General features: G+C 42.7%; 4 protein-coding genes across 4 annotated transcripts; 2 read left to right on the top strand and 2 right to left on the bottom strand.

Moving 5' to 3' along the window:
* Window positions 1-946: 946 nt before the first annotated feature.
* BCR41DRAFT_349171 (hypothetical protein) lies at window positions 947-2703 on the top strand. The gene has a single exon (XM_022023417.1). It carries the CDS (start codon window positions 1082-1084, stop codon window positions 2612-2614), a length of 1533 nt encoding a protein of 510 aa, XP_021883592.1. The 5' UTR covers window positions 947-1081; the 3' UTR covers window positions 2615-2703.
* Window positions 2704-2775: 72 nt separating this feature from the next.
* BCR41DRAFT_349170 (hypothetical protein) lies at window positions 2776-4593 on the bottom strand. The gene is made up of 5 exons (XM_022023416.1): window positions 4370-4593; window positions 4162-4268; window positions 3893-4019; window positions 3440-3714; window positions 2776-3294 (listed from the first exon to the last, which is right to left on the bottom strand). Exons 1-5 carry the CDS (start codon window positions 4407-4409, stop codon window positions 2866-2868), a joined length of 978 nt encoding a protein of 325 aa, XP_021883591.1. The 5' UTR covers window positions 4410-4593; the 3' UTR covers window positions 2776-2865.
* A 286-nt stretch (window positions 4594-4879) lies between these two features.
* Window positions 4880-6816, bottom strand: BCR41DRAFT_333767 (Ribokinase-like protein; the record flags this gene model as incomplete). Its single annotated transcript, XM_022021905.1, has 3 exons — window positions 6427-6816; window positions 5297-5782; window positions 4880-5150 (listed from the first exon to the last, which is right to left on the bottom strand). Exons 1-3 carry the CDS (start codon window positions 6789-6791, stop codon window positions 4880-4882), a joined length of 1122 nt encoding a protein of 373 aa, XP_021883590.1. The 5' UTR covers window positions 6792-6816.
* A 3760-nt stretch (window positions 6817-10576) lies between these two features.
* On the top strand, window positions 10577-11254 carry BCR41DRAFT_349168 (hypothetical protein). Its single transcript, XM_022023415.1, has one exon. It carries the CDS (start codon window positions 10609-10611, stop codon window positions 11206-11208), a length of 600 nt encoding a protein of 199 aa, XP_021883589.1. The 5' UTR covers window positions 10577-10608; the 3' UTR covers window positions 11209-11254.
* The last annotated feature ends 13659 nt before the right edge of the window (window positions 11255-24913 follow it).

The raw sequence follows: 24913 nt of genomic DNA, 5'->3' as shown, positions 1-24913 counted from the left end.
GAGGAATGATGGTCGATGATGAACTCAGTGGTCCCCACCGGTTATATGATGGGAGCTCTCCATACACATACATGTACATGTACTTTGTATGCCTGATTCGATCCAATCGCGAAAGTGGATTGTGTAGAAACCGTTTGTATCACATTGGTACACTTAGAGTAGTGAGAGAGCCATTTTTCTCTCGATAACAACTTGCTTGTGAGCATTCCCCAATTGTCTACATATTCAGCGTTGTACAGTCCACAGCATTTGACTGTTCAAATCTTTCATCCAACGAATTCTTCCCGTTTCATAATTAATAAAAATCTTGTCTTCAGAAGAGAGCAGAAGGAAGAAATTGTGGATGAACCTGTATGCGCCAAATATTCCAAGAGGAAACACAATCCGACTCGCGCCTGACGACAGCAGTCGAGGGCTCAGCTATGGAAGAAGATGGTTCTGAGCAACTATTTGCCTCACTGCGCTTCAAGGAAAAAAAGAAAGAAAAAAGGTTTCTTTTCTGCTGTATCGTTGTTCTTTCACCATTGCTAATGAGAAATGGAAATAAGGAAATAAAGAAATAAAAAGGAAAAAGAAAAAAAAAAAAAAAAAAAAAAAAAATTAGCAGCATGGAGAGGTACAGGATAAAGTACAGAAATATGAAGCGGGAGAATGACTATTGCTATTTTCTTTCTTTAAACATTCATTGAGCCCTGCAACAAACTGCAGCAAGTAGCAAAGCAGGAGTGGGGACATGCCTGGCTGTACTTGAAGTTGCGATGCGGGCAGCCCTGTTTTTGAAAGATGTACTTTGACAATCGTATTGTCTTTCAATGTTTTCAAACTCTTTTATCATCATTGGTCGTTCACGGGCTTTTTTTTTTTTGTCCCCCAGATATTTCAGTTCTTCATTGTTTTCTTTTCTTTTCTTTTCTTTTTTCTTTTTTTTTTTTTTTTTTTTTCTTCAGTTCAGAACTCCTCTCACTTCCACCCCATTTCAAGAGTCCTCCTCCCACATACACGTCCACATTTCTTAATCCTTTCCATTTTTCCCATTTCCCTTCCCAAGTTCACTATTTTTCTCTCGCCAATCATTATCAATATGAAAGTCTCCTTCTGCATCCTCTCCATTGTTGCTGCTGCTGCTTCCTTTGCTGCTGCTGCCGATCCTGACCAGATCCAAAAGAGCTATAGCTCGATTGTCTTCCCTAAGGATTCTGTTCAGATCCAACTTCGTCAACAAAAGGATCAGAGCTCTTATTTTAATGCCCTCAAGACCTTCAACAAATTGATCAGCCCTCTTGAGTTCCCTGAGCATGCACTCCCCGCTGCCATTATCACCCCTCTTAGAGCCAACAACAATGGCCTGGGAAAGATTGTCAAGGTTTCAAGGGAGCTTGGTCTCCGTGTTTCGGCCCGTTCTGGTGGATACCAATCTGGCTACTCCTCCAATATGGCTGCTGTTGATAGCAACAGAGAGGGCTTTGTTTTATTGGATCTATCCAAGCTCAACAAGATCACCATCAATGCCAAGGCCCGTACTGCCACTGCTGAGCCTGGTGTCACTGGTTTGGAACTCTACAACGAGACTATCAAGTACGGTCTTCATTTTGCTGGCCCCCATACTGCCCGTGTAACCATCGGAGGCTTCTTGCTCCACGGTGGCATGGGTATCGGATCGCGCCTTCACGGTTCTGGCGTTGACAACGTCATTGGCTTTGATATCATCACCGCTGATGGCCGCACTGTTTATGCTGACGCCAAGCATAATAAGGATCTCTTCTATGCTGTCCGGGGAGGTGGACAGTTCTTTGGTGTTGTCACAAAGTTCTACCTGCGCTTGGTTCCTATGGTCAAGGAGCCCACTTTGGTCCCCACATATAATGCTGAAGACGTCAAGATCGATCAAGTGTTCGCCATTTTTGATCGTCCTCAGGGCAAGGATCTTTTGGATTTCTATGGCAAGTACGACCCTGAGGCTCCCAAGGCCCTTGAGAACAAGATTATCTTTGTCGCTGATCCAAAGACCAACGATAAACAGTATCTCTTCGCTTCCGTCTCAGCTGCCCCTTTCAACAGCTCCATGGCCGTCACCGAGTCCCAGGGTGAGATCACTCGATGGTACAAGTCTCTTCCTACCAACTTTGCTACTTCAGATCCTACTACCTACAGCGGTGTTATCCACGGCTCTGATGCCAGCTGGGCTGATGACGACTTGTCGTACTATGCAGAGGACCTCTGGTTCCCCGTTCCCTTGCCTCGTGGTCTTCAGGAGACTTTGATCAAGCAATGGGACAAGGTCCCCTCAGCTCTGTCCTCTATGGCTCTTAACACCGGTACCTGGGACGCCCTTACTAAGAATGCTTTAGGCTATGACCGATCTTACTCTCTTTGCATCTACTCAACCTGGAAGCGTAACGGTACAGCTTCTTGGGACCAGGCTAACAAGGTTTGGTTGGACGAGACTGTCAAAGCTCTCAAGCCCTGGACTCTGGGTTATTATGCAAATGAGTTGCGTCCAAAGGAGCTCGAGGACCGAAACTACTGGCGCAAGTGCTACGAGAAGAAGACTTACAAAACCTTGCAGACCACTAAGAACCGCTGGGATCCTGAGAACATCTTCAAGAGCTTGTAAAAAGATATGAGAACATATATAAAAAAAAAAAATCTCTTCCCTTTACCGCATACTCATACAGACCTAATGACACATAATCATATCCTGGAATAATAATAAATAAAATAAAATAAAATAAAATAAAATATAGATATGTACCAACATACTCTGTCATTCCTAAACAACTAAGAAGTCTTTATAGTTACACGGCGAATAACATAAATGAATGGTAATACACTACACTACTCTAAACCCTTTATTCCCCCTTAGTCTTAAACAATCTGAGCGACGGCTGGATCAATATATTTGGTAGTCAAGTTTTTCTGAACATCCTGCTCTTGATCTTTTTGGATTACACCTGCTTCAAGCAATATCCTTGCACAGGTGATAAGGGATTCTCGTTGAATGATCGAGCAGCCTTCTTTGGGATATCTTACGCCACTGAACCAGTCCTGTACATCCTTTCGATTGTATGACATCTTGTCTTGAACAAATTGGATAGATTCTTCATAATTCTCTGGGTCCACAAAGTGCGTTGTTGCATTAGAGAGGGCTCGGAGGAAGCAGGCCAAAGCGGATGTTTGTCTCGTAGAATCTGCAGACGATGACGATAAATGGCGGGTCGATGCCGCAATCATAAATGCTGGCCAAGGTGGGGTGATTGTGTCTACCATGCGAACTTCATTTGAATCATGGTATGGCTACATAAAAAAAAAAATAAATAAATAAATAAAAAAAAAAAGAGATGTATAAGATCGGATGGGCGAAGCTCTGATTGGTGTGCACAGACAAAAATTCCAGATTTAAATATATCTATGAAAACTTTTTTTTTATTATTATTATTACCTTGGTTGTGAATCTTTCCCAAAGAAATGCATCCGAAGAGCCGTCATTTACAGAATCTCTCATCTGTTGAAATGTGTTCAAGACTTTGAAATCAAATGGCGGCTGTGTCTTGGATTCATTGGCTTGTGATGATTGCAAAAGCCAACCTTCCTGTTCTGCAAGGACGTACGGAATAATGTGACTTCCACTGCCGAGCCGTGAAATGCCGATAACGCCATCTCTCAACGATTGACGATCCACATGTCGTGACTCCTGTCCCACTGAAATTGCCCAGCCTAACAGATGTACAATTCAATGCAGTATGATAATCTTGAGTGGACGGTTTTTTTTTTTTTTTTTTTTTTTTTTTTTTTCTTTTCTTTCCTTTGTTTGTTTAATACATGACAGGTTGATGATTTGATTTATGATTATAAATATTATAAAAAAATAAAAATAAAAAAAAAAGTGACTTACAAAGTGGAGACTTGACATAGGTACCAATGATTTTGTAAGCATCATGACCTTTTGCGATTCCAGCCACAAGTCCTTCCGTAAGAGCGATAGCTACATCTAGTGATCCTTCGATGAGTTTTGATGTCATCTATAGTGTTTAAAGAAGTTTATCCTTTTGACGTTAGTGCATTGGAGTGGTCTCGATCCAACAGTGCTAAGACGAAATAACGAAACGAAACGAAACGAAAGAAATCGAGAGAAAGAATTCGTTGTCTTGTTTTCTTTATTACCTCGCCTGTTCCGCTTGGACAGCAAACTCTTTCGACAGTTATACCCTCCTTCTCAAAGAAACCGAGTTCAACAGCCAGGTGAAGTGGAGATGAGAAATGCTCTGGCACTAGAGGTTTCAAACACAATATTTTTTTAATATATGCGATATTATTTCATATCACAGGTCCAGATCAAACACAACACTTGATTTATTTTATTTTATTTTACCAAAGCCAACTCGGAGGACAATGTTCGTTGAGGAGACCATTATTTAATAAGATTGTAATGCGATTGAATCAATGAATTAATGACTGAGTGGAGTGAGTGAAAATGAAAAGAAAAGAAAAGAAAATATATATGAATGAATGAATGAATGAATGAATGAATGTGCGTGAATGGATGGATGAATGAATGTGAGTGAATGGATGTGAATGAAGAATGAAGAATGAAGAATGAAGAGAAGCAAGAGTGAAAGAGGTTTTTGGTATTCTCTTTTTAAATTGTTGGATCAGAACTCCTAGTCAACTTGTGGACCAACCAAATTTGCAACAAGACATAGTCCCCTTGTGCCTTTCTCTCTCCGAGGGCACGTTACCACGTTCGATTCATTTGCTAAAACGTGCCCAATGTCGTTAAAGCACAACAAGATGCATATATTAAAAAGGAAGAAATAGGGAAGATTCATAAAACAGACAAATCGGAGTTGCTGTATTTTATATTAAGAGTCATCTTTGATCTCTACAAGTCTGGGGGTATTGATTTCAGCAAATGTGAAAAGCCATACTGAGCACACTTTTGCGACGCAAGCTCACATGCAAATTGTAGACCACGTCCAATATCGTATCCGCGCACTCCAAGTGCCAAAATAATCCCTGCAATGAACGTATCGCCTGCTCCTACTGGATCAACCACTCGGTCCACTGTGCCAGCACTTGAACTGAACCTCGTGCCTGTCTCCAGATGAAGACCCACTGCGCCCATTGCTCCCCAACAACAAAATAACGTAGCCCTATACGCCACAGCATTTTTTTTTTTTTTTTTTTTTTTAATATATACAATATACAAATCATTAGTATCCATTCATATCCATGTCTTTTTTTTTTTTTTTTTTTCTTTCTTTCTTTTTTTTAAAAAAAAAAAAAAAAAAAGGCTTACGTTGGTTTGCAAAACTCCTTGATACTTGCTAAGAAATCCTCTGGCCGATCGAATCCAAGTGTCTGTGCATAGAGTTTAGAAAAGAAGCAAACATCGGCCTGCTTCAAGAGATATGGAATCCCCGGTCGATCTCCCTTCTCGAACTCTACAGAGATAGTCAGTTTCTGTCGCCAACGTTGCTTGATATAAATAGATTCTACATAGTTGATCATCTTGTACACATCTGGGCCTCGACCCTCAAAATGAATCCAATTGAACGGACAACTCATGTCAACAATATCAGGAACAGCTCTCATGCGAGCAGCATCGAATCTTTTGATAAACTCTTCTAAAGTGAGGTCTGGCAGTGTAGAATGACTGATGACTGTACGCGATCCTGTGTCTTTAGCAGATATGATGTAGGCCTGTGGGGCCGTAAGTTGTGCTGAATGAAAGACACATGCCTCCGTCTTCACATTATTTCTTTCTAACGCTGTCAACAAGATCCTGTCATAAGAGAAAAAGAGCGAATTAGGTTTTTTTGTTTATGGAGATCATCTCGTTCAAGCACAGGCATCCAACTGACATGAGAGCAAAAGTCAAAAGGAGAGACAAAGAGCCAACATTAATTTATAGCAAAAAAAAAAAAAAAAAAAAAAAAAAAATTAGAGTACATGTACATTGTTAAGAGTTTACTAAACATGAGATGTGAGTGATTTTTAAAGATGGATGGAAGGGGAAAGACATGAATGGCATGAAAAAAGAATATGAAAACTAAGGACATCCAAAGTCCAGAAGCAAATAAAATAGCCGTTCATTTCGGCTAAAATAGGCAAAGCTTTTCAGATTCAGGCACGCACATGGCTCATGCAACTGTTGATTCATAATAATTCACAATAACCTTATCCATCTCACTTTAAACTTTTTTTTTTTTTTTTTTTTTTTAAATAATAACGAGTGCATGCGAGTAAATGGGATAAAAGACAGACATGAATTGACAATTGCAAGAAGGTGGGATGGATACAAGGACAAAAGAAAAAAAAAAAAAAAATAGCGATGATAGCAATAGTAGCGGTCATACCAATAGTTGTAGTAAGGTTAACAAAAACAGAGAGTAAATTAAAGCTTTTTTTTTTCTTTTCTTTTCTTACTTGGCTGCTGCAGGTGCTGGCATGCTACTCATGTACCAGACCTTTGCCCTTGGGTCCTGTCCCAAGATCTCGGCCGTGTTTGCAGCATTGCCACCACGTCGTTGCTCGAACCTCTCAGATCTTTGCTTCATGTCTTCATGAGGAAATGAATTGACGTGCATGATCGTGTCGAGGTAAGTGGCGCCAACTAGAAAGATCCCGATCTTAGGACTGGGATTGCTATTCCCATTATAAGTGGCAGTGCTAACATGGGAAGCATGGGTTGTACTTGTACTGCTACCTTCACCTGAGGATGACCCACTGAAAGAAGTCTGGGAGGATGTGGCAGACGAGCCTTTAGATTGTAAGCGAAATAACTTTTGCATTGTTTTGAAAAAGAATGAACTCGGGATGAAATGAGGCTCAATGCAAAAAAAAAAAAAAAAAAAAAAAAAGTTGCTGACGAGATGGGATTCAGTTTTATTGAGTCTTTGAAAAAGCACAATGAGAGAGCGTGGTAAGCGTTCAAAGATGAGTTGAGAACAAAGCTGCAAAAGAAAGTCGAAGGTCTATCCTCTCAACCTGCACAATGGTATTATTGTAAAAGAGTAAAAGAAAAGAAAGGTAAAAGTACAATAAAGAAGAGGAATGAACTGACGAGGAATGAGAAACAAGTCGAGAGATGAACCAGAAAGACAATAATGAAAAGAGAGACAACACAAGAGGACAAAACGTGCAAATTGATGATTAAACTGTCTTTTTCGCCCATATGTCAGGCCCATGCATGTCATGTCCCAACCTTGGTAATCATTTGCCTCTATTAAACAAAGTTTTTTTTTTTTTTTTTTTTTTTTGGTGCTTGAAGGAGAATGAGAGCCAGACGATTACGATGGTTTGAATAGTTTGGACAGATGGCCTGCGGTAAATTACGAGCGCCGAGAGAGATAGGAAGCAAAAATCATACACAGCATATTCACACATCTGGATTAAAACAGGGACCACAACAAAGACATCAAGAGACATCGATGGAGCGTGCACCAGGAACCCGGTTTGAACATAAATTCACACAAACACATTTACAAATAAACCATACTGACGGAAACAATTGTGTTTGGTTCGTGAACAATGCATTTTGACCATTCGAATTCACCCACGGGGAAGGAAACAGAGGGAGTTTTGCGCTGCTCACTTTTTGCTCTTTGATCTCACTTGTTTTTGTGCTATCCTTTACGAGTACAGCATCAAAGTATATATAATCCATTATTCATAATCCCAGCAGCATCCACATGCTTGCTCCGGCTATGGCTGACTAACACAGTACTATCCCTTTCTTGTGTTCCTTGTGCGATTTAGATGAATAATGAGATATATATATATATATATCAACTTTTTATATCAACCTTGTTCCTTCTCCGTGTCCAACCACATGGCCAACGCCGCATACATTTAACTAGTTTAGTCTGCTCGTAATTAACTACAAATATGGATTGAAGGAGTCCAATGCAGGAATATGTGTATGTTTTTTTTTTCTTTGTTTTCAGACAAGCGGAGTGCGTTGTAACCCAATTGCAAAAGAAATACGCGGATATATAGAACGCTGCATTTAGAGGTCTGTTGCACTTAAAGAACAATACTAAAGACAATTTCAACAAACAAGGTTCTATTGCTCCCCCCATATCCATCGAACACACCATGTTAATGGCCCGAGTGAAGTAAAGTCGTGCTGGTATAACGAATAAACCTTACTCAACAGTCTTAATTACCGATAATGACATCACATTCCCACATTCCCAAGGACTTCGCCCAAATTCTATACATTCTTTTATTGTCTCCTCTTCGCGCCTTAGCTTCCTAAAGCTCCCTCGCTAGGCACACGCGTTTGGAATTTGCAGCTTCTTATGTGTGCTAATGACAGAGGTGTTTATTTAATACTATTTTCCTCAGAAGAAGGATGCTTTAGAGCTATTGTCATCAAAAATTGTATTCCATTTGCCGCTCCATCATAATTAGTTTAGTCTTTTAAAGATAACTCTTTCGCATTCGATGTCTGTCACCGTCCCAGGATGATGAGGATAAGGAAACCAATTCTACTACGTCTGTGCTTCCCAACACAGTTGCGTTCTTTGCCACATTTGCTCATAGCAATGACTCTACGAGCCTTTCCTCATTCGACGGCGACTTAACACCACCTGTTCTAGATCTCTGTACGATCAATTTCCTCCATGGCTTTGATGAAACGTCATAACATATTCGTAGCTCACCCTAAAGCTTTTGTCCTCTTAAGGGCTCTTCATTTGGCTGTTTGTTGTTAGCGTTTTTGTTGTTCATAGTCGTTTAAAGGGCATTCACGTATTCATCTATCTACTTATTTTCAGAAAGTCTTGTTTTTGTCTTTATGATGGTCTCGCTGCAGCTATCATTAAAGTGCATCATTTCCAATTATTCATTCTGGCCTACACCATATAGACCCATATAGCGTATACGATGATTTAATATACCACTCACGTGGGGCAGACGATATCTTATAGTATATAAGATGTCGTCTGTCCAGAAATAAAGACCCCTCTCTTTGTCCTATTGAACTTTGGTTCCATATACATAGTAAGCTATATCAATTAGGTTAAAACATTGCATGGCCCACAAAAATTTATCTAAAAAAAGAGGTGCAAACCAGCTGGAATGCACTTCGCAAATTTGTCACTGTCTGTGCGTTCAGCACAGACTGAGGAGCACACAGTGCTCTTTACCCCACACCCCACACCCCTCCACAACCACCTTCACTGTCAAGTATGACAGAAAGATTCACCTCATCTCTGACCTGGTGGAGGCCATTAGCCTGATTATCCCCAACGATGAACAGGACCGCGTGAAATTTTTTTCAGTTCATTTTTAATCTTTATTTCTGTCACAGTGCAAATGTACTTGCTAAAGCGACACATTTTACGCGCTGACCGACAGAACTCTCGGAAATTCTCATTGGACTCAAAGTGCCGTAGAGCCCGCTGAATCTCCTCCATGGACCTTTCGTAATCGCGGAGAAGCTCATGGTAGTATTTTTTATCATCCAAGGATAGCGGCCGTTGACCATAGAGGGGTCTACGGGTCCTCGTCGTGCACCGCTGGAGATCGCGGCGATCCTCCTTTGACTCAGGAGACTCATCAGGCGACTCCGAGGGTCCCTTACAGGACAAGGGTGGATTATCCCTCTTCCTTGAAACAGCAGGAGAAAAGAACTCTGCACTGGAACCGGAAGTGTCAGGCTCGACTGGCACAGGGGAAGGATCTTTGGGCTTGGTAGAGACACCTCCGAAGCTTACACTGTGACGAAGAGCAGACATGATTGTTGTTGCGGCTGTAGTGTATAGACAGGAGCTTGGAAAAGAAAAGGCAAAGGTTGCAATGAGTTGAGGAATGAGGAATGAGGAATGCAGCAGGGATGGAGCTACAATTTATGTCTTTTCCATTCTCATGCTGGCATCGCCATTTACACGCTCGCCTCCGACTCATTCTTCCTGCTGATCAGATCATGTCTTCATGTATCATTCTGATTGGTTCAGGGACAGGCCTGGCAAACATTGCCTGTAAAAAGATTTCAGGAAAATAAATGACATACTGTATGAGAGATAGAAATGGAGATGGAGATGTGGAAATGAGGACATGGCGAAAATGATGGTGATTAGCGAGGGAGGATGTCATTTTCAACTTGATCTTTTTTCATCTTTCCTTGCCTCTTTTGGTTGCGTCTTTCTTTACAGAGAACAGTCGACCTGATTCAGTGCTCCTATTCGAACTGAAACTTTGTCAATTATGATGTTTCAGATTAAAAAAATAAATATCAAAATGACAGAGTTTCAGTTCGAATAGGAGCACTGGACGAACGATTTCGATAGCAAATCGTTCGGGAAAAAATTAGGTTATACTGAATTGAGCAGTATTCTAAACTTTACCAAATATTTGTTCAGGTGGTGACATTGCACAGTCGAATCTGAGTCGCATTCAAATTTTTTTTTTGTGAATTGTGAATTGTGAAATGAAATCTATTGGCTTTGAAATGACCAATAATCTGCCACAACTGGGTCCATTTCACAATTCAATTTTTCATCAAAAAGTTATAAAATTGATTTGTGAAATGACTCATTTGGTCCAATGACCTTTGAAAGTGATTTTCTCTTTTTTTATTCTCTCCCCTTTTCCTTTGATAAAATGCCTACTATTCGCACTCGAAACCAACGCTTGACAGATGCAATTGAGCAAAGATTCTTGAGGGCTGTGGAGGAAGTAAGGCGGCACGTCGAGAATGGAGACGACGCTGACTTATTCCAACTGGAAACTTATGCCAACGTCCTGTCTTTTATGTACAGGAACAGATATCTGCGTCCTCGCTGTCGAAAACCATATTCGATAGAATTACGAGACAGAGTCCTCGATGCATACAACGCAGAGGACTATTCTGGTATCATACGTTTGACGCCGGAACAATTCCAAGAGCTGGCCGAGATCCTTGGCAGGGATCCTCTGTTTCGGCTCCGAAAAACCGGCGATCCTTTAGCCAATATCAAGATCCAGCTAAAGGTTACCCTATTTCGCCTTGGAACAAAAGGGATATCGATCAAGAAGGTTGCTTGGATTTTTGGTTGCAGTGTCGGCACTGTTCACTCTTACACCTGGAGGTGTATCAAAGCCATTAATAATCTCGTAGAACAGTTCGTGGTGTGGCCTGACAGAGAGGAAAAACTTGAGATTTTGAAATGGTTTAAAGAAAACAAAGGCTTCCCACATATGCTTGTGCAAAAGTCAAGGTAGTGTTCTAGGGGGATCTAAGGGTGCAATAAAGGTATCTTTATTCAGGGGGAACTATGCTACAGAACTAGATAGAAAAGTAGACCTATTTATACTAGTTAATGTCCTGTTGCAAGGAATGCTCTAGAAATATGGGCGAAATACTATGTTGCACAAAATTATTATAGTGATTTCGCTTGCATCCTTCCCGTCATGAAGAAACCTATTATCTTGTTTTTCTTGAAGCCTCAAAGACGGCAAGCGCCTCTTTAGCGTTTGCGAGCGAAGATTTTGTTTCCCAAGTAGCTTCATCTAATGGATAGCCTTTCCAAAGAACGAGCCACTTAGGAGTTTTGCCAAACATTTTGAAGTCAATGATTTTGTCGACTTCATACTCCTCTTCTCCATATACCAGCTCGGGGGCAGGGCGTGGTAGTGAGCGGTCGCCGAATTCACGAGGTGACTCAATATAGGGGCGAAGCAGATCGGCATTAAAGACTGGATGCTGATGCATGTCAGGCGGTAGTTCCAGCTTGTAGGCATTTTTATTGACCTTCGAAATGATCTTGTAAGGGCCTATGTACTCAGGTTCCAGTTTCTGCGACGGCCTATTTTTATGTCCCGCGACAGAGATGTTTTCCGAGCTTAAGAGCACCATGTCACCCACAGCAAACGTAGCAGGCCTGCGAGTTTTGTCCGCTTGGGCCTTTTGCCTATTCTGCGCTTCGATGATGGCATCCTGAGCTAGCGCCAAATTCATCGACTGGGTTCGAACAAAATCACTGACAGCCGGAACATTGGTATCAGGTGGCTTTAAAAGAGATCCAGGGACTAGTGGATGGTGACCATAGTTCAGAAAGAATGGGGAGAAGCCTGTCGTAGGATTGACAGAGTTGTTGTATGCGAACTCCATCATAGGCAGTAAAAGATCCCAGTCGTTTTGCTTGTACGATATGTAAGAGCGGAGCATTTCTTCTAATGTTCTGTTGGCGCGCTCTGTTTGTCCGTCTGATTGTGGATGGAAGGCAGTAGACATGTTAAGTTTAGTGCCCATGAGCTTCATCAACGTTGTCCAGAACTTGCCGGTGAAACGTGAATCTCTGTCTGACACAATTGTCCGAGGCATGCCGTGCAGTCTAAAAACATTGTCGAAAAAGAGTCGTGCAACATCAGAGGCAGTGTCGGTAGTTCGGCTAGCGCAGAAATGAACTTGCTTGGACAGTTTGTCCACAAAGACCGTGATCGCGTCAAAACCTCTGGCTGTCTTCGGAAGCTTGACAATGAAGTCCATTGTTACAGTATCCCATCGTTGGCTTGGAATTGCCAAAGGTTGGAAAAGCCCTGCAGGAGGCTTTAGTGAAGGCTTGTTACGCTGGCATTGCTCACAGGAAGCAATGTATTTTTTTATATCCCTCGCCATGCGTGGCCAAAAATATGTTCGTCGCATGCTACTGTACGTTTTATCGAATCCCAAGTGGCCTGATATAGGAGCGTCGTGAGCGTCATGCAAGAGTTGTGAACGGAGTCCGTCGTCCTTGGGTATGCAGAGGCGAGGGCCTTGTCCAGCGTTGATCCAGAGTAGACCATCAACCACGAAGTAACGATCCGAGGTGGAGGCATCGTTATACTGATGCACGAGGGGACCTAGAATTGGATCGTGTAGGTAGCAACTGGCTAGTTGTTTTCGAATACCAGGGTCTAGATTGATATCCAAGGAGTTCAAAGTAGTAGGTGTAGCCTCCAAGTCCTTGAGGTCCGGTCTTCGCGAAAGAGCATCAGGGACGACGTTATCTTTACCAGGTTTATACTTGAATACGAAATCATACTCTTGAAGCAACTCCATCCATCTTGCTTGTCTGCGCGTCAAGTTCGGCTGGCTAGGAAAATGTTGTAGAGTGGCATGGTCGGTATAAACGACAAAGTGAGAACCGTCAAGGTACATAGTATCGCCATGTCTTCAGAGCATGCACCACAGCCAGCAGTTCTTGTTCGTGTGTAGGATAGTTGCGTTCCGCTGGGTTGAGCTTGCGTGAAGTACATGTAAAAGCTACTGGTCGTGATTCACCATTTTGGTCCGTCTGGAACAGGACAGCACCAATTGCAAAGCCTGAAGCGTCTGTTTCGACTGCTGTAGAGAGGGCAGGATCGAATATCCTAAGAACTGGTGCTGAGCTCACTGCTCTTTTCAAAGTCTCAAAGGCGTCTTGTTGAGATTTTCCCCAGTGGAATTCCTTATTGGAGCCTAACAATTGTGTGAGGGGAAGAGCAATATCAGCGTAATGAGAAATGTACTGATGGTAAAAATTAGTCAAACCAAGGAATTGCATCACATGTCGTTGGGTTGTTGGTACTGGCCATTCCCTTATTGCCTTGACAAGTCCGCCATTCGTCTTGAGTCCATCCTTGGATATGACATGGCCTAGGAACTCAGTCTCTTCCTGCATGAAGGAACACTTGGATAATTTACAATAAAGCCCAGCTTGACGCAAGAGGGAGAGTACTTGTCGGATGTGCTCTAAGTGATCTTTCTCGTTATCGGAGTAAATTAAAATATCATCGAGATACACAACAACACATTTATCAAGAAGTGGATCAAGTACGTTACGCATCATAGTCGAGAACGCTGCAGGTGCATTTGTAAGACCGAAAGGTACGACGTTAAACTCGTAGTGACCATAGCGAGTTCGGAACGCGGTCTTGTGTTTATCATCAGGATGGACACGCATTTGATGATAGCCCGAGAGTAGATCCAGCTTGGTAAAACATTTACAGTGGCTTCCAAAATTGTCCACATGTTTCACGCCCATGTTTTCCATCTTGATTAGAATAATAGCGATGGTTGCTTGCACTTTTATTTATATCAGAATAAACAAGTATGCCAATGTTAAGTGTACTGGTCCAGTTAAAATATCTCTAGTCTCATTCATCATGGTTTTTAATTGACAAAAGTATTTAATGTCATTTGGACAATTATACACTATCATGCAAAACTGATTCAATAATTCATTCCCATGTGCATTTCTTTTTTTCATTCCTAGAAACTGTATATGCATACACCACTCATACTTTGGTTTAATAAAGCTCCCGTCTTCTTCTACGTCATAGTGATGCGTTGTGACATTAGCTTGTCTCATTTGAATAGCTAATGACTTTTTTGTTCATGCAGGTCATTGAATCAGTTTCACATGTGGTCTAAAATGTTGCCCATGACAACTGCTGGACGTCATTTAATGCCAGTAAAAAAAGGACTTTTCTCTCTTTCCTTTATGAACACTTGCTTCACTCTCTCTTAACTATATCTTCACAGAATATGAGACCCACTCCACAAAGGAAAGTCAACGAAGCCAGGAGGTTAATGATGGGAGGCATGTCTACTAGAGAAACTGCTGCTAGTGTTGGTATATCAATAGCGACGGCCACCAGGATCTATGCACATAATAAGGAGTACATGCCAGTCAATAAAGGCGGTCGACCAAGGAAAGTACCTAGAGGTATCATGCAGTATCTTAAGGTGAACATGAAACGAGGTACACTCAAGTCTGCAGTTGAGGCCACCGTCAGAGCCAACCAGCTCATACCAGCGGCTGTTTCTGAGACCACCGTTAGACGACGGCTCAAGGAGTTAGGATTGACAGCAAAGAGGCGTGTACATAAGCCAGCTTTACGTCGACGGCATATTAAAGCCCGTTTGCATTTTCTCAACAAGTATAAGGAATGGACTCTGGAAGATTGGAAAAAGGTTATTTGGTCAGATGAATCGTAAATAAACCGAATCTGCTCTGATGGCGTGCAGTGGATCTGGGACGACAATCCGGGACGCCTCACTCGCAGGTCGGTGCAAGGCACTGTCAAGTTTGGGGGTGGTAACGTTAAAGTGTGGTCATGCTTCTCATGGTACGGACCTGGATACATTGCAAAGATTGACAATAATATGGACGCACAACTTTACATCAAACTACTGCAGGAGGATCTACAGATGTCGCTTGATGACTGGGGCCTAACTAAAAGCGATATCGTCTTTCAGCACGACAATGACTCGAAGCACACGGCGAAGATTGTTAGGAAGTATTTGGAGTCAGTACATCTGACAGAAGAGGAAGGTACACTTCTAGAGTGGCCAGCACAATCCCCTGACCTCAACCCTATTGAACACATGTGGGCAGAATTGGATAGGCGGCTCTCTAGGTATCCGGAGCGAGCTAAGAGCTGTGATGAACTATGGGAGCGAATATCGGTTGAATGGTACAGGATCCCAGTGGACTTCTGCCGCAAACTCATCATAGGTATCCATAAGAGACTCCAAGCTGTCAGTGATGCCCATGGTTGGAATACTATCTATTGATGTAAGGTTATGCCTCACAAAAGAATAAAGATCTTCGGCCACCGAATGGGCACATGTGAAACTGATTCAATGACCTGCATGAACAAAAAAGTCATTAGCTATTCAAATGAGACAAGCTAATGTCACAACGCATCACTATGACGTAGAAGAAGACGGGAGCTTTATTAAACCAAAGTATGAGTGGTGTATGCATATACGGTTTCTAGGAATGAAAAAAAGAAATGCACATGGGAATGAATTATTGAATCAGTTTTGCATGATAGTGTATAACCATCACTTATTTTACGCACCTTTGCTGAATTTTTTTCAAATTATCTCCCACACACTTGAGTAGATACTCTTCACTTACACTTTTTTGAGAGCCTACGTTACTTATCCTAAGCACTCCAAAGATGAAGCCAATCAAAGCATCCGTTGTTGAGGATGCTCTCCGTTTACTTGAGCAGCACAAGTCCGTCCGTCAGATTGCCACAAAAGTAAGTATATCCAAATCCTCAGTCCATAATATCTCCAAGACATTACGGCCTGCCAGGAGTAGAAGTAGAGCTGGTCGGCCACGGAAGTTCGATTACCGGAATGCATATTATATTCGATTGTTGCTTCACCGTGGTATAATCTCATCAGCTGTCCATGCTACCAGACTCTATAACGATGAGAACGAAGATCCGGTGTCAGCTAATACGGTGCGTCGGGCGCTGAGAGATATAGGCCTGGAAGCTAAAAAAGCCGTCAAGAAGCCTAGGCTAACAAAACGTCTAAAGAAAGCTCGACTGGACTTTGCTCTCCAGCACAAAGACTGGACCGAAGATGATTGGAAGCGAGTAATTTGGCACGATGAGCCCAAAATTTGTAGGATATCTTCTGATGGCATGCGCTATGTTTGGGTGGAAACAAATAAAGAACCAAAGGTGAAAGCGGCCGATATTGACCCAAAGTTAGTTTCGCCCACAGTCAAACATGGTGGTGGTTCGATCATGGTTTGGGGCTGCATGACGTGGGATGGGCCAGGCTACTTGGCCAAGATCGACTCCACGCTGGACTCCGAGCTGTATATTCGTATCCTCCAGGACGAGCTATTGAATACTGTGGATTGGTACAACATTGATCCAGAGCAATTTATCTTCCAACAAGACAATGATTCTAAGCATACGGCTAAGAGAGTCACAATGTCACGAACAGCAAGCAATGTCTAGCTCATGAATTGATGAATGACTTTTGTCTGATTCGAATCTGAAAAAGATCACGTGTGCTTGATTAATTTGTTCCGCTCATTTCCTTCACTCATTCCCAGTGCTCCTAATCGGTACATTCGATTCAATACACCTTCGAACCGAAATCGAATTGACCAAGGTAAGGTTCATATCGAATCGAAACCGAATGAATATATATTGTCGAAACCGAATCGAATGTATTGAATATTCGATGCATTCGGTAAACCGAATCATTCGGTGCCTCGATTGTACCGATTCAATTCATTTGATATACCGATTAAAATTTTTATAAATTTTTTCTCACGGCACTCTTAATCAAAATGTGGATTTAAATCGTGGATTAAGAAAAATATTACCATGAAGATAAGGTTAAAACACATGTTTATAGAAAATAAAGCCTAACAACGAGTGCGAGATATCTGGTGCGTTATACTTAAATACTCAACTGCGGCATCAGGACAACAAATGTGTTTGCATTCGCTTCATTTCGCCTCATTTCCTTTCCTTTTCCTTTTTTTTTTTTTTTTTTTTTTTCTCTCTTTTCCTTTTCATGCATTATCTCAATTCAGCCCAAAACATCTCTTAAAATGAGTAAACGAAGTCGTCGAATTATCGAGGAGGAAGAAGAAGAAGTATATATTGATTACATTTGCCATATTACTTTGTATTAAGAAAAGAAGGAAAAAACTTAACCTTAATGTTTAAATTAATACCTCCATTGCAATTTTATCATACATGAACTTAAGGTTTATGACGTTGGTAGCACTTCTATGTCTGCCAGCTTTGACGCACCTGACAACGATATGGATATGGAGAGCGTGATGAGCGGCAGCGTGATGAATGAGAGCTTAGTGACGAGGAGCGTGGGAAGCTCCAGCGTGGCAAGCTCCAGCGTGGCAAGCAGCACGGCGATCAACCGAAGCTGGGCGTGGTCACTGAAGAACAAGTGGGCCGAGCGTGTTAAAACTAAGAGTGGCTCTGGTATGCGCTGCTGTTACCCTAGCTGCGGGAAAACCTTTGTTCATCGAATATGTCAACTTCAGGGGTCATCCAGCATCTGTGGCGAGTACATCGCATCACTAAAGATAGCAATGCCAATGATGGCAGTCTCTCCAAGCAAGGCCCGATGGACAAGATGCTTAATTCATTTTCTCAGCCAAAAGTATTTGACCCTACGAGATTTGACGAATTGCTTGTCCGATTCGTTATCACAACAAAGCAGCCATTTACGATTGTCAAAAGCACTGCTCTCCAGGAGCTTCTAGTCCATGCTACAATGGCTACAGCATCTCAAGTAAAGCTACCGTCTGATGACACCATGGCAACCAAGGTAAAACTATTATTACTATGATTATGATTATTATTATTACTATTATTACTCTTCAATTATTATTTTTTTTTATAACAAACATCAACCAAACACTGACAAAAAGATGGATTAAAAATAGGCTAAGCTAAAATACCAATACATGGAGCATCAAGTCATAAGCTTATTTGAGGATATTAACAAGGTATCACTGACCGTTGATGGCTGGACAAGCCCTTTCCAAGACAACTTCCTGGGGGTAACAGCTCACTGGATTGATCATGACTGGCGCCAACAAGAGCTGGTCATTGGATTTGAGCCATTGTATGGAGCGCATACAGGTGAGAACTTAGCGGAATCTCTGGCTAAGGTCATCGATCGATTTAAAATTGGTGACAAGCTTCTAAGTATCACCACCGACAATGCGTCAAATATGTCCAAAATGATCCGAGAGCTTGAAAAGCATCCCAAGGCAGTAGAATGGTAATTCTCAGTCACTTTCAATAATGCTAGCGCATCTAGTAATGAGTTATCTCTAACGCTTCTCTTAAAAAAAATAAAAATAAATAAAAATAAAAAACATTAAGTCGCTCAAGGATGGCTTATACCATGTGCCATGCCTCGGACACATCATTAATCTGGCAGTTCAGGCGATTTTGGGTCCAAGTGGTTTGAATGACTTGGCTCCTGAAAATGACAGTCTCTACGTGAACAACAATGAGTGTGAGGATGCGGTTGGGTTAACGCTTGTAACGCTGAGTACATTACAGAAACTCAGAAAAGGCATTGTTAAGATCAGGTCAGTATTACTATATAATCTTGACTGCAAATATAAACTTGAATCATAAAACTTAACTATAAAATACCTTTTATATCGACTTATACATAGAGCTTCGCCACAAAGAATTGACAAGTTTGGTCAGGTCTGCGCTATCCTGAAATGCCCAAACCTTGAACTGAAAAGGGATAACTGCACACGTTGGAACTCTACTTTCATCATGGTGGATAGGGCAATAACGTTAAGGCTAGCCTACCAGAGCATGTGCCAGAACGAACCGTTTTTATCGGTCTTCTCCCTGAAAGACGAAGAATGGGGTTACCTGAAGAAGCTCCATATTTTGCTTAGCCAGTTTAATGATATCACAGCGACGGTGTCTTCTAGCCTAGGATACCCGACAATCAACAGAGCCATGTCTGCTTACAACAACATGATCGACCACCTAGAAGATTATATTGAAAAAGAAGAGGATCCTCCACTAAAAAACGCAGCAGGTCAAGGGTTAAAGAAGCTTTTGCGTTATTATTCTAAAACTGATTCCTCAGCGGTCTATGCCGTCGCCACTGCTATGGACCCGAGGATGCGGTTTAACTGGTGGGAAGCTAACGAATGGGGTGAATATATTCAAAGCAGCCAAGACATGGTAACGAAGGTCTGGGAAGATGAATATAAGGGCAAAGAAGGCCCAAGTCAGCTTCCAGCTGAAGAAGAAGTGGAGATGAGACGCTATGGTATCAAGAAAAAAGGTGGAGAGCTTGAATTATACGTTCGAGAAGGAAGTTCTCTAGTTGCTAGTAAACATGAGCCTCCAGAGTTAGTGTACTGGCGATCACAAAAGGAGCGCTTGCCCAATTTGGCGAATATGGCAAAGGACTATCTTGCAGTCCCTGTGACATCAACCCCGGCAGAAAGATGCTTTTCGCAAGCCAAGTTCTTCCTGCCACCTAAAAGAAATAGCCTTAGCCCTACGACGATCCAGCGCTTGGTCATCCTGGACTCTTGGATGAATGTTCTCCCATAAATTAGTTGCTATAGTTCTGTATACATTCGTTATAAGTGATAAGTCAAAATTTAAATATATTTCCAAAATTTGAACGTTAGTCGAATGTACCGTGGCGCATCAAATTGTGTAAGCCCATTCTAACCTGTCAAGTTTTTTATTCAAATAGCCGATATAGTCGTATTAAATAGTGCATAGATACATTCGATGCGCTTAAAAAATCGGTTTCGATGCATTCGGTAAATCGGTTTCGATACATTCGGTAAACGGTTTCGATACATTCGGTAAACGGTTTCGATACATTCGATGCATTCGATATAATCATACGACCCATGCTACACATTAGGGATATCATTCAACACATTCGATTCATTCGATTCGATACAGGAATGGAGCATTCAATTTCGGTACAAACTTACCCTGAGCCGAAACCGAATCGAATGCATTCAATCCCATTCAATTTCGGTTGTATCGAATCGATTAGGAGCACTGATGTAAAACAGAAGCAGCCTGATCTGACGAAGAAGCAAATCTATGCTCGATATAATTTTGCAAAGGATCACTTGGACTGGACTCTAGAAGACTGGAAGAACGTCATGTTCTCAGATGAGACCATCTTTAGCAGAGTTGGGTCCTGCGGAAGAAAGTACTACTACAAGCATCGATGGGATAAAACTCTACGAGCACATCATATCAAAAAGACAAGGCAAGGCGGTGGAGGCAAAATGATGTTCTGGGGTTGTATAACTTACTACGGACCAGGCGATGGCTGCTGGCTCCAAGAGAAGGTGGATTCGGTAACATACGTCGACGTTCTCAAGGATTATATCTTTAAGTCCAGGGATTACTACTTGATGGATAAGGACAAATTTATATTTCAGCAGGACAATGCTAGGATTCATACCGGAAGAATAGCAATGACCTATATCCAAAAGTCTAAGATACCTCTCATGGAATGGCCAGCAAACTCTCCTGACATCAACCCAATAGAAAACATATGGGCATACATGAAGGTGCAGTTGGATCATTATCCAGACAAGCCAAAGAATATGGAGGATCTCTGGGAGAGAGTCCAAGACGTATGGACACATATCCCTCCTGAATTCTTACACAAACTATACTGCGGTATGCCGAAGAGGATGAGGGAGTTATATAAGGCTAAAGGAGGGAACATCGTTAGGGGAAAGGAGAAGTAACAGGAATAAATAAAAACAAGAAGTTGTTAATTGCCATAATAGATGCAATGAGATGCTGAAAGCAAATTGCAATTAAATGCTAATTAGGCCACTGATGGCGATGACGATGAGACTCCATGGAGGTGAGACAAATGAGAATGAGAAACGGTGGTGGCAGGGAAGATCATAAAGAGGAAGAAGGAGAATGAGGAATGAATGTTGAAAAATGCAATTTATTGCATCAGTTTTGGCACGCACTATAGTAGCGCCATGTTTTGAGTGCATGTACGACAGCTAGCAGCTCCTGTTCGTGTGTTGGGTAGTTCTTCTCGGCAGGGCTAAGTTTCTTGGATGTAAACGCTACGGGCCGGGACTCACCGTGTTCATCTGTTTGAAACAACACAGCTCCTATGGCGAATCCTGAGGCGTCTGTTTCTACTGCTGTGGGCAGGTCAGGGTCGAATATCCTAAGCACCGGGGCCTTGGTGATGGCGCTCTTCAAGGCAGCGAATGCGCGCTCTTTTTCCTCATCCCAAGAGAACGCCACACCATCACCCAAGAGAGCTGTCAAGGGTAGGGCAATAGTAGCGAAGTCATGGATGTACTGCTGATAGAACTGAGCGAGGCCAATGAACTGTTGGATATCCCTTTGTTTGGTGGGTCGAGGCCATTCTTTGATAGCCTTGACATGACCCGCGCTTGTCTTGATGCCGTCTTTACAAACAACATGTCCTAGAAATTCAGTTTCTTCTTGCATAAACGAGCACTTGCTTAGTTTAGCATAGAGACGGTTCTTCCGGAGGAGGGAGAGTACGCTGCGAAGATGGGCCAGGTGTTCATTCTTATTCTTGGAGTAAATCAGGATGTCATCCAGGTAAAGTACTACACATTTATCCAACAATGGACTCAAAGCTTGTGACATCATGGTGGAGAACGAAGCAGGGGCATTAATTAGACCAAATGGAACAACATTAAATTCATAGTGGCCATATCTGCAACGAAATGCTGTCTTATGAGTGTGTGCATCAAAAATCCGTTGTTGATGGTAACCTGACATCAAGTCTAGTTTCGAGAAATATTTAGCATTCCGAAAGCGGTCGATAAGCTCGTCGATGCGCGGAAGTGGATGACGGTTCTTTCGTGTGATTCTGTTCAAACCACGGTAATCGACACACATACGAAGTGACCCGTCTTTCTTTTTGACGAAAAGGACGGGAGCGCCATAAGGTGATGTGCTAGGCTTAATAAATCCTTTAGCTAAGATGTCACGAACAGCAAGCAATGTCTAGCTCATGAATTGATGAATGACTTTTGTCTGATTCGAATCTGAAAAAGATCACGTGTGCTTGATTAATTTGTTCCGCTCATTTCCTTCACTCATTCCTCCATGCATAGTTTGCCTGTCAAGCCAAGTCGCGTCTCCTAGTTTTCTAGCTCCGTGAATAGCTCCAAGGATTCTAGAAGAGCTATAAACCAATAACCAAGGCTTATAGTGCCAAGGAACCTTGAAATAAGATTGCACCAGATATCTTCCTCGGATCCTGTGTATTAAGTTAACTCAACACTTGAAGTTCCGCATATGGTAAAAGTCCTTAGGAAATATTTGAGTAAGCTTTATTTAGAGTTCTTGAAGCGCGTCTCCGCTTCAGTCAAACAAGTATAAATATGATAGATTTGTAACATAGTAAACCTCAGTCTGCAATAAAAACTATTCGTGAATCCATTCTAGTTCTCAGCTCATTATCATTCTTGTTATTCATCCACTTACCTTTCCTTGCAAACCCTTTGTCAGTCCTTGACATAAGAGCTCATCCAACTGTTTACGCAGCTCGTCGAGTTCAGCGATGGAGAGACGGATCACAGGGCGAACAGGTGGATCTGCGTTGGGGTCTGTTTCAATCTTCATAGAGTCACCACGATCTGGCGGAAGACCTGCAGGAAGTGAGTCAGGAAAGACGTCAGGGAATTCAACTTGGATAATAGAAGCAATATCAGGGTGCATGTTGGTGGCGGTGTTTGGTGAGGATTGAGGGAGTTTAACTGTGGCAAGATAAATCTCACTGCCCGGCTGTGCTGCGACAGTTTGGAAATGCATGTGGCTCATAAGTAATCCACGAGACTTAGCTGTAATAGAGTTAGCTTGGAATCCTCTACATGACCAGCGCACGGTATTGCCATGTGAAGTAAAGTGAAGATCATTGGTGCGCCAGTCAATGCAAGGGTTGATAGCGGTGAGCCAGGGCTTGCCAAGAATAAGGTCGTAGTGCTTGAGTGGATAGACGAGTGGATCAAGGGTGTCGGAGTAAGTGTCACGCTCAAGAGTGATGGAAGCAGTGTGTTGGGAGATGGAGTGGTCGCCGTTAGGAAGAATGATTGGAATGGATGAACAGAACTGTAGAGGAATGGAGTGCTGCTTTTGGAATGAGGAGCTAATGACATTGCCCTCGGCACCGCCATCAATTAAGATTCTGGCAGGGCGACCATTGACAGCACCAAGGAATGTAAGTAGGGTGTGAGCTGCAATGTCCACTGTGAAAGACTGTAGTCGAACAGTCTTCTTACGTGAGCGGCGTAGTTGACTCTTGGTGGGCAGAGAGGGTGCTAGAATAGAGCGAGGCCCGAGTAGGTCCAGGTCCACTGTCTCGAACATTCTAGGCACCATTGGGGGGGAAGATGACAGTGTGGACGTGTGATCATTGGAATGTGGGTGAGATTTTAGATTAAAGTTATCTGTGGCACATGGTTCATTTTTAACATTTTTAGCGTTTTCCGTTGTTGAGCAATTTAAGGTTTCAGGCGAATCACCAGTAATAGGGAGTGTGTGCATGCCAGAATTATTGAGTTTACTAGATTTATTATGCTCATTGGCAAAACTTAACTCTGACTTGCTAGTACTCCCTCTGTCCAGAAGAGAGGGAGAAGTTGCTGCAGCGACCAAGCCCTGGACTAAGCCTGGCCGCTGGAGGCTTTTCCCGACGGAAGGTCTAGAACATCGCCTGCAGATGTGGATAAGTTATTAAAGTTGCGAGAACGTCGACCAGGACACTCATTGGCCCGGTGGCCATCTTGTCGGCACTTAAAGCAAGCGCCTCGTTTAATCAGCTCAGATCTTTCATTGGGAGTGAGAGGGGAGAGGAAGCCTCGGCCATGAAACTGCTTCCTCAAAGCATTGAGTTCCATCCGCAGGTTATCCACCTCCATAGCCATGGGGTCCCGAGCGGACTGGAGTTGAGCTGCAACCGCAGAAGACTGGGTGTTCGGGGCAGCGCGGGCCTGGGATATACCGTCCGGCTGAAATTGGTAGACTCTATCGTACTGTTCCGCAGCCGCAAAGAGTTGGTAGACTGTCAGGGTTTGTGTGACCTGGAAGGCACGCAAGAGTTGGTTCAAGGCAGGTGGACACCCTTGTACGAAGCAGATGAAAGCAAAGTCTTCGATTGCCTTGCGTCCTCCTGCCGAAGGCTCATCAGCTAAGAGTGTCGTGAGGAGTTCGCGGGCTTCGGCAACGTAATCGGTGACAGTAGTACTCATCTTAAGGGAGGACAGGCGAAATTGGATGAGTTGAGAGAAATCATTGGGGAAGAACGCATCCCGGAACCCTTTTTCAAAGGTGTCGAACGATGCATCGTCAGAGATACCTGCGCCGTTAAACCGTCGGGCCGCGTCAGGCCCGAGGAAGGCTATGGCTACAACCGTCTGTGCCGAAGCAGGAACAGAGGCACCAACGAAGAAACGACGCATAGAGCGCAACCAGGTGTTGGCTGAGAAGCCATCGCGCTTTCCCTCGAACTTGTCGGGCTGGGGGTACTTGAAAGCGGGGGTCATCACAGGGTTGTCGGTAGTGAGCGTCATGGAATCAAGGATTAGGGCTAAATCTTCCACAGAGAGCAGGTTGAAAGTAAAATCGAGGAGGTAGG

The sequence above is a fragment of the Lobosporangium transversale genome (genome assembly GCF_002105155.1).
Source record: "Lobosporangium transversale strain NRRL 3116 chromosome Unknown BCR41scaffold_9, whole genome shotgun sequence".
NCBI classification, from domain to species: Eukaryota; Fungi; Mortierellomycota; class Mortierellomycetes; order Mortierellales; family Mortierellaceae; genus Lobosporangium; species Lobosporangium transversale.
The sequence above is the reverse complement of the archived record's forward strand: the minus strand, read 5'-3'. Positions and strand labels throughout refer to the sequence as shown.